At 34.0% G+C, this 10336-nt stretch overlaps 1 protein-coding gene across 1 annotated transcript in view; it reads left to right on the forward strand.

The window, feature by feature from the left end:
• LOC131172042 (uncharacterized) overlaps positions 1 to 9549 on the forward strand; it is a 28437-nt gene extending 18888 nt beyond the window's left edge. Inside the window, exons 5-6 of the mRNA XM_058132987.1 lie at positions 8570 to 9289; positions 9425 to 9549. Coding sequence (XP_057988970.1) covers positions 8570 to 9289; positions 9425 to 9549 — 845 coding nt within the window. The remainder of the gene's footprint in view (positions 1 to 8569; positions 9290 to 9424) is intronic.
• The last annotated feature ends 787 nt before the right edge of the window (positions 9550 to 10336 follow it).

The raw sequence follows: 10336 nt of genomic DNA on the forward strand, positions 1-10336 counted from the left end.
TTCTCTTCTTTTGCTTTGAAACTTATGTTTTGTTGCAAAAGCAGAAATCATAGCTTTGTAATTAATTTTGTAAATCAGTGCAATAGGAATAGATCCTTAAAGCATTTTGTATTTGTTAGTTTTGATTTTTAAAACAAGACATTTTTTAATATTCATGTAGTTTAAAGAAACATTTAAATTTGGATAGCAATCTAAAGATATTGGTCCATTGCATAAACTAGACTCATTGAACTAAGCAAGGAGTCTGGAAGTTTATGAACCTAGTATCTCTAAGAACTGCTAGGATTGAGGTGTTCAATCCTTCTTTTGTAAGCGGTTTAATTCCAACTTGGTCTAAACCTATATGGATGTATTGGTATTGTTTTTCACGGTGTTTTTGCAAGGATTTTTGAGACAGAAGAGAAATCGTCTCAAAGGTTTTATAATCTGAAGATCTCTTTCTTCAGTTTTGATTGTGAAATCAGTTTTGAAAAAATTGAGTTTTGTAGTCTGATAGATTTGATCCTTTTGTACTTTTGGAATTTCCCAATTATCTATACATTTTTCAAAATTTTCGATTACTATTTCTTCACTATTAACTATCTTTCTCGACTCGGAGGACGAGGTAGAAGAGTTTGAAGAAGAAAGCATCCTCTGAGAAAATTGGATTCATACTTAAAGAATTTTACAGTTGATCTTTTGAGTTAAGTGAGGTAGCACCGAGAATCATCGCCTAAAACGCCCTCTCGGCTAAACACGGGACTTACAACCCAGGCCTATTTACACCTCTAAAGAAGCTGTCTTATCACCTTAAGATCATCTTACCAACCTCTCAAAATGTTTAAATGTGAATCCGAACCTTAAATAGAACCTTTTCCCCCCCAGGCTCAACACATGGGTCTCCTTGGTATCAGAGCCTAGGGGGGAAAAGGTTCTATTTAAGGTTCGGATTCACATTTAAACATTTTGAGAGGTTGGTAAGATGATCTTAAGGTGATAAGACAGCTTCTTTAGAGGTGTAAATAGGCCTGGGTTGTAAGTCCCGTGTTTAGCCAAGAGGGCGCTTTAGGCGTTGATTCCTAAGTGCTACCTCACTTAACTCAAAAGATCAACTCGTAAAATTCTTTAAGTATGAATCCAATTTTCTCAGAGATGCTTTCTTCTTCAAACTCTTCTACCTCGCCTCCGAGTCGAGAAAGATAGTTAATAGTGAAGAAATAGTAATCAAAATTTTGAAAAATGTATAGATAATTGGGAAATTCCAAAAGTACAAAAGGATCAAATCTATCGACTACAAAACTCAATTTTTCAAAACGATTTCACAATCAAAATCAAGAAAGAGATCTTCAGACACAAAACTTTGAGACGATTTCTCTTGCTCAAAAATCCTTACAAAAACACCGTGAAAAACAATACAAATACATCCACATAGGTTTAGTCCAAGTTGGAATTAAACCGCTTACAAAAGAAGGGTTGAACACCTCAATCCTAGCAGTTCTTAGAGATACTAGGTTCATAAACTTCCAGGACTCCTTGCTTAGTTCAGTCGAGTCTAGTTTATGCAATGGACCAATATCTTTTGATTGCTATCCAAATTTTACTGATTCCTTAAACGACAGTAATATTACAAAATCTCTTGTTTTACAAATCAAAACTCACAATTACAAAATGCTTGAAGGATCTATTCCTCTTGCACTGATTTACAAAATTCATTACAAAGCTATGATTTCTGCTTTTGCAACAAAACATAAGTTTCAAAGCAAAAGAGGAGAAACTTTGCTTTTACAAACTGATCTTCCAAAATCCAATACTGTAATCCCTAGATCTATCCAGTGGAAGGACATAACCCTACCAGAAGAATGGATCTTAGAAGGTGCAGTAGAACCGGAATCTTCAAAAATAGTTGAGCCAAATGTTCAACTTAGGCAAGTAACCCAGTATGATGATGGAAGAGTCAGCCTTAGCTTTAACAGAAGCCTTAGGTTTTCAGATGATTCCTCAACATCCAGTACTGTTGACATAGGAAGAGTGTCTCAGATACCTTCGTCATTAGTTTGCCTATTACAAAACCAATTGAAATACAAAATATTCAGCCTAGGTATTCTACCTCGATTTACTAGCTCTTCTAGGTTTTCTACTTAAATACCTAGATCCACTTTACAAAACGTAAATTACTCTACAAATGTTCCACATCCATTTATACAAATTTACAAAGCAGTCTGCTCAGATGAAACCCAAACAGAGTAACTCATTTCTCCTACCTTTTCAGCCATTACAGAAAATGTAAACCATGAACTTAATGTGCTTGAAAAAGAATTTGAAGTAGATAGACAATATTTGAATGATGATTTTTATTCTCCTAAAAATCATAAAAAGCAAATATGGTTTTTCAAAAATTTCACTGGTCGAAGGGAAGAAATTCAAAAGAAATATTATGACTTTGTACACCAACACAAGGTTCATATTCTTTTCTTTGATTGGTTTGAGATGTATGCTAAAGAGCATAACATTTCATATCCGTTTTCAAAAACTCCAAAAACTTTCAAAAAATCAGTTCCAGTTTCAAAACCTTCTCCAATTACAAAACCAAAACAACAGGAGCCAGAAGATAATCGATCAGAGTTCATTGCAGCTCTAAAAGATCTTCTAAAGAAAGCAGAAGAAAAACTGTCTGCTAAACAAACAGAAGAAAAATTGTCTGCTAAGCAAACAGAAAGAAAAACTCATAATCCTCATATCATAGAAACAAAGTTCTGAATGGGAAATTTCGGATGGTAGAAAAATACGATCAACATCCTCCTCTTAGGATAGTGAAAATTCCCCACTTGGAACAAACAGTAGAAGCAGCCCCTTACAAAATTCCAAATGAAAGTGATTATGTGAACATAAAAAACATTGTTTTACAGAATAACTTTACAAATGCCCATTTGCATACCATTGGTAAGCAATTACAAAAAATGGAACAAAACCAACAGGCTACAGTTTCCCAAGTTGAAACTAAGCCAGATACAAAATTGAAAAACCCAATTTTCAAACCATTCCAAGTTTCAAAAAATAGTCAAAAAGATTTACAAAATAACAACAATTCTGAGTTCATTCAGGCTTTGAGAGACATGAAGACTAGGCTAGAAGCTTCGACTTCTACTCCAGTAGCACCTGAAACACCTCAAACTTCCCAAAGGAGTGTCAATATAATTGAGGAAGATTCAGATTCAGATGTCCAAAGCCAGGAAAACCAGCCCATCCAAACTGAAGAAATTCAGTCTTCAAAACCCTTACAAATCAATAGACTTTATTGGCCGCGGGTAACAACACCCCTCCCAATAATGCTCGGACTTTGGCATAGAAAATAGATCTGAAATCCTGACCGAGTCTAAATTCAATGCCTCTACTGTCTATGAATGGAACATAGATGGTATGCGAATACAACATCTTGAATTTGCTCCAAAGAAATGACCATGGCAAAGAAATGCTTACAAAACCCAAACTGGAACCCCAGACAGAGCTATTGTTGAACTCCTCATTGCAGGATTTTCAGGACAGCTCAAAGGATGGTGGGATTATCATCTCACGAACCTACAAAAATCTGAGATTCTAGAATCCATACAAACTCAAGAAGATGGCGTGCCAATTCTTGATGAGTTAGGTCAACCAATCCCAGATGCAGTAGCCACCTTGATTGTAACAATTTCCTTACATTTCGTAGGTGACCCATCTCATCTTAAGGATAAAAATGCCGAACTCCTTTCAAACCTTAGATGCAAAAAACTGAGTGATTTTCAGTATTACAAAACCACTTTCCTTACTAGGGTAATGCTTAGAGAAGATTCTAGTCAGCCCTTTTGGAAAGAAAAATTCCTTGCTGGACTTCCGATCCTTTTAGGAGAAAAGGTTAGGAATAAAATTAAGGAAGCCTTTGGAAATCAAATCCCGTATGATAAATTAACCTATGGTGAACTAGTCAGTCTCACTCAAAAAGAAGGTTTAAAAATCTGTCAGGATTTGAAATTACAAAAACATTTGAAATGGGAAATGAGAAAAACTCGCCAAGAGTTAGGATCTTTCTGCAAACAATTTGAAATAGGAACCAAAAACCCTACTCCAGACTGTGGAGGAAGTTGTAGCAGAAAACCTTACAAAAAATCATCCCAAAAATACAAAAACTCTTCAAAACCAGAAAAAGATTCCTATTACAAAAAATCTTCAAAAAAGACTAGCAAACCTAGTCCTCAATCCAAAACAAAGTTCAAAAATTGGACTTGTTACAAATGTGGTAACAAAGGCCACACTGCAAATTTTTGCAAATTAAACAAAAAACTTCATGAGTTGCAATTAGAAGAAGAAGTTATTAATAAGATAACTGCTCTTTTGATTGAAACTGAAGGTGAGTCCAGTAATTCTGAACCCACAGAAGAAGGATTACAAATTGATGAATTAATCACAAGTTCATCATCCAGTTCAGATTCTGAAAATGAACTGTTTACAAAACCAAAATTGAAAATCAATGTTCTTTCAAAAGACCAGAAGTTACTCTTAGAAATCCTTACACAGGTTGAAGATTCTCAACTACAACAGGAATTTTTAGGAAAACTTTTAAAAACTTTTGAAGAACAACCAATACAAAAACCCTCTATTCTGCCTAAAAACACATATGACCTTACGGCCATATTAGGTAGAAAGAAGACTTCAAAACAACCAACTGTTTCAGTCCAAAGCCTCCAGGAAGAAATAACAGCTGTTAAGATTGAACTTAACGAGCTTAAAGAAAAACAGGCACAGGACTCAGAAACAATTCAAAAATTACTTTCAAAACAAATCAATGAAGAAATCGAAGAAGAAGATGAAGAAAATACTTTAGAAATTCAAAACATTGAAAAACCTACAAAAGAATTTCTCTTCATCCTTAATGAGATTTCTTTCAGAAAATATTTGATTAGAATTTCGATAGTTTTTTCAAAAGATTTCAGGATTGATACAATTGCCTTATTTGATACAGGTGCAGATATAAATTGTATTAAAGAAGGTATTGTTCCAGAAAAATTCTAAGAAAAAACTACTGAAAATCTTTCAGCTGCAAACAATTCCAAAATCAAAATCAAATACAAAACAGAGGCTTCAATAGCTAGTTCAAATCTTCTTCTACAAACTTCATTTGTTTTAATAAAAGATATCAGTCATAGTGTCATTTTAGGGACTCCTTTCATCAATTTGATTACTCCCTACAAAGTCAACTATGATAGCATTTCTTTTAAAACAAAGAATCAAAACCTTGTTTTTCCTTTTGTTGAAAAACCCAAAACAGAGAATTTGAATATCATAAAGGCTTATTCCATTTCTGATAATCAAATAAATGTTTTGGAACAGGAAACAAGACCGCATTTACAAAAAGCACGATTCTTTTTAAACAAGCTTGTTTTCAAAAATCAATTTGATTATTGCTTATTACAAACTAACCCTCATGAGTCTTTGCAGATGACAGAATCACCCAACAATGGAGATTTAATCCATTTTGGACCAATAGTCCTCTCCAAAACTCCTGCTCAGAAATTCAGAATTAATGTAGCCAGAACTGCATATGTTCCCTCAGAGAGGCACCAATGTTTATTAGATAATCTTTGGACTCTAATACAAAACAAACGATTGGGAGTTTCAGCTCTCAATGCACTTTTTGTTGAGTTTGAAGAAGCTAATAATTATGTGGCTGACCTCCTTAGCAGAATTAAATATCATGAGGATCATATCATGGTAGCTCAATCATTCATTGAGTTTTTACAAAACCAGATTTTATACAAATCCATTACATCCAGAATTAGTCCATCAGATCCATCCACTTCTAACCAAAATCATCACCTTGAATTACAAAAACAGGAATTTGAAGGCCTAGGATCCCCACTCGATTCTAGTGTAAAAATTCAAAGGCGAAGGACTGAAGGCCTAGGATCCCCACTGGATTCTAGTGTAAAATTACCATTGGCCCCACTGGTCAATGTGAAAAATTATCACCACAGTGAAGTCCTCTTTGCTTCACTTGGTGCCAATAGGTCCTTAGCACATTTCCAAACCCGTTGTCTTTCGAAGAAATTCAGGCAACAAGTTCTCAACGGTCTTCCTCAAGAGATCCGCGAGCAGATCCTACAAAATATCATCCATCGAATCAAAGAACAAATTGGATGTTTTCCAAAAAGGTCTCAACTTTACAAAAAGCAATCAGCAAGGTCAAAATGGATGGTCATGGGAATGGGAGTACTACTCAAAACCCCGTTTTCATTGCACTCAGGAACGTCACAACCTGCGACCTCTGTGCTATCCAATTCCAAGTCCTAGAGAGTTCTCGCCGAGGTTCAGAAGGAGCAAGAAGGTCGATTCACTTCCCATCTAGCCCTACCTCTACCTCATCTACAAACTTACAAACCCTTGTACTTCCTTGTAGTAGATCTTAGGAAGCTCATGTGTTGAGCAACCTTTGTAAGTCCTACCCGGAATTACATCTCCAAACCTTTGTACAAATCTTACAAAAATTTATAAGATTTTGAAGTAAGTTTTCTTCAATTTCTTTTACAAAGTTTCAAATTTATTGCTTTAGCATGCATATGGTCGGTTCAACCGCCTGAACTGCATAAATATACGTATATATGTTCATAACGGACTGGCTCTGCCGCCTATTGAATATATACATGTATATTCATATTTAAATTTACAAATTTAATTTTCTTTTTGTTAAGTATATATATTCTTAACGGACTGGCTCTGCCGCCTATAGGATATATATATTTAATTTACAAGTTTAATTTTCATTTCTGAAGATTTCCTTTTTTTTTGTGCATTTTGTTTATTTCTTTAGTTATTTATATATTGTTCAAGATCTAGATTATTGCTTCTTCCCTGTTAGCTCATCCCCCTTTCGATCTTGGGTCTCCTTGATATCAGAGCCTGGGGGGGAAAAGGTTCTATTTAAGGTTCGGATTCACATTTAAACATTTTGAGAGGTTGGTAAGATGATCTTAAGGTGATAAGACAGCTTCTTTAGAGGTGTAAATAGGCCTGGGTTGTAAGTCCCGTGTTTAGCCGAGAGGGCGTTTTAGGGCAGTGATTCCTGGTGCGGTTACCTCACTTAACTCAAAAGATCAACCTGGTAAAATTCTTTAAGTATGAATCCAATTTTCTCAGAGATGCTTTCTTCAAACTCTTCTACCTCGTCCTCCGAGTCGAGAAAGATAGTTAATAGTGAAGAAATAGTAATCGAAAATTTTGAAAAATGTATAGATAATTGGGAAATTCCAAAAGTACAAAAGGATCAAATCTATCAGACTACAAAACTCAATTTTTTCAAAACTGATTTCACAATCAAAACTGAAGAAAGAGATCTTCAGATTACAAAACCCTTTGAGACGATTTCTCTTCTGTCTCAAAAATCCTTACAAAAACACCGTGAAAAACAATACAAATACATCCACATAGGTTTAGTCCAAGTTGGAATTAAACCGCTTACAAAAGAAGGGTTGAACACCTCAATCCTAGCAGTTCTTAGAGATACTAGGTTCATAAACTTCCAGGACTCCTTGCTTAGTTCAGTCGAGTCTAGTTTATGCAATGGACCAATATCTTTTGATTGCTATCCAAATTTTACTGTTTCCTTAAACGACAGTAATATTACAAAATCTCTTGTTTTACAAATCAAAACTCACAATTACAAAATGCTTGAAGGATCTATTCCTCTTGCACTGATTTACAAAATTCATTACAAAGCTATGATTTCTGCTTTTGCAACAAAACATAAGTTTCAAAGCAAAAGAGGAGAAACTTTGCTTTTACAAACTGATCTTACAAAATCCAATACTGTAATCCCTAGATCTATCCAATGGAAGGACATAACCCTACCAGAAGAATGGATTTTAGAAGGTGCAGAGAACTGAATCTTCAAAATTAGTTGAGCCAAATGTTCAACTTAGGCAAGTAACCCAGTATGACGATGGAAGAGTCAGCCTTAGCTTTAACAGAAGCCTTAGGTTTTCAGATGATTCCTCAACATCCAGTACTGTTGACATAGGAAGAGTGTCTCGTATACCTTCTGTCATTAGTTTGCCTATTACAAAACCAATTGAAATACAAAATATATAGCCTAGGTATTCTACCTCAGACTTACCTAGCTCTTCTAGGTTTTCTACTTCAGAAATACCTAGATCCACTTTACAAAACGTAAACTACTCTACAAATGTTCCACACCCAGTTTATACAAATTTACAAAACGAGTCTGTTCAGGATGAAACCCAAACAGAGTCAGAACCTACTTCTCCTACCTTTTCAGCCATTACAGAAAATGTAAACCATGAACTTAATGTGCTTGAAAAAGAATTTGAAGTAAACAGACAATATTTGCGTAATGATTTTTATTCTCCTAAAAATCATAAAAAGCAAATATGGTTTTTCAAAAATTTTGATAATCAAAGAGAAGAAATTCAAAAGAAATATTATGACTTTGTACACCAACACAGAGTTCATATTCTTTTCTTTGATTGGTTTGAGATGTATGCTAAAGAGCATAACATTTCGTATCCATTTTCCAAAACTCCAAAAACTTTCAAAAAATCAGTTCCAGTTTCAAAACCTTCTCAAATTACAAAACCTGCACAACAGGAGCCAGAAGATAATCGATCTGAGTTCATTGCAGCTCTAAAAGATCTTCTAAAGAAAGCAGAAGAAAAACTGTCTGCTAAACAAGCAGAAGAAAAATTGTCTGTTAATCCTGTTACTGTTAAGAATAAAACTCCTCTTACAAAGAATTCAAAACAACAGGTTTTAAAGGAACAAAAACCCCAAAAAACCTTTGCATTACAAAACAAACCGCTTCCAAAATCAATCCCAGAATTACAAATGGAAAGTGAATTCAAAATCTCTGAATCCACTAAATCATTACAAAAAGAAGAAATAGTCATTCAAAATTTGAGTACTAATTCTTCAACTTCCTCTTCAAACTCCAACCAGGAGTCCGAAGAAAACATACCTTTACAAAAAGATGGATTAGTTAATAATTCATCCGATTCAGATTCTAAAATTGAATCTGAAGAAAATGCAAAAAATGTTCACATGCTTTTAAAAAGTCAAGAATTAATCTTAGATGTTTTAAAGCATGAAGAAAATCCTGAAAATCAGAAAAAACTACAAAACCCTCCAGTCCAATGCCTCCAAAGAGAAATAAAAATCACTAAGAATGAGCTTAAACAGCTTAAGGAGAAAAAGGCACAGGACTCAAAAGCAATCCATCTTTTGTTTTCAAAACCCCAGGAAGAATCTGAGAAAAATAAAAAAAATAGTTTGGAAACTCAAAAACCTCCAGAAGATTTTCTTTTCATCCTCAATCAGATCACCTCCAGAAAATATTTGATACAAATTACCATTGTTTTTTCAAAAGATTTCAAAATCAATACAATTGCCTTATTTGATACAGGAGCAGATTTGAACTGTATTAAAGAAGGAATTGTTCCAAAGAAATTTCACAAAAAAATCACAGAAAAACTTTCAGCTGCAAATAATTCAAAATGGCTATTAGCTATAAGACGTAAGCCTCCATAGATAATGGTGATTTTCTTTTCAAAACCTCATTTGTAATTGTTCAAGATATTCATCATAGTGTAATCTTAGTGACTCCTTTCATTAGCTTGATAACTCCCTACAAGGTTAACGATGATAGTATCTCTTTCAAAACTACAAAACAAACTCTTGTTTTCCCTTTCGTTACAAAACCAAAAACAAGAAATCTCAATATTATAAAAGCTTGTTCCATTTATAATAACGAGATTAATGTTTTAATAGAGGGAAAAAAGCAACACTTGTTGTATTTACAAAGAAGATGTTTCTTTAACAAGAATTGAAAAACAATTACAAAATGATCCGTGAAAAGAAAATTTGATTTCAAAGCCCAAATTGAAAGAGAAATTTGTTACGATTTACCAAACGCTTTTGAATCGAAACAACATATGGTAGATTTACCATATGAAAATGATTTCAATGAAAACAGATACCTACAAAGCCGGACCAATCCAAATGAATCTCGAACTAGAACAACACCGCTGCTCGTAAATTTTGGATTTAAAGAAAAAGGATTAATTACAGAATCTAGATCTCCTTGGAGTTGTGCAGCTTTTTATGTAAACAAAAATTCAGAAATAGAAAGAGGCACTCCTAGATTAGTAATTAATTACAAACCTTTGAATAAAGCTTTGAAATGGATCAGATATCCAATTCCAAACAAAAAAGATCTTTTACAAAAATTCATTCTGCATTTGTGTTTTCCAAATTTGATATGAAATCAGGATTTTGGCAAATACAAATTGATCCAAAAGATAGATACAAAACCGCA

Source organism: Hevea brasiliensis, chromosome 13 (genome assembly GCF_030052815.1).
Source record: "Hevea brasiliensis isolate MT/VB/25A 57/8 chromosome 13, ASM3005281v1, whole genome shotgun sequence".
In the NCBI taxonomy this organism is placed as follows: Eukaryota; Viridiplantae; Streptophyta; class Magnoliopsida; order Malpighiales; family Euphorbiaceae; genus Hevea; species Hevea brasiliensis.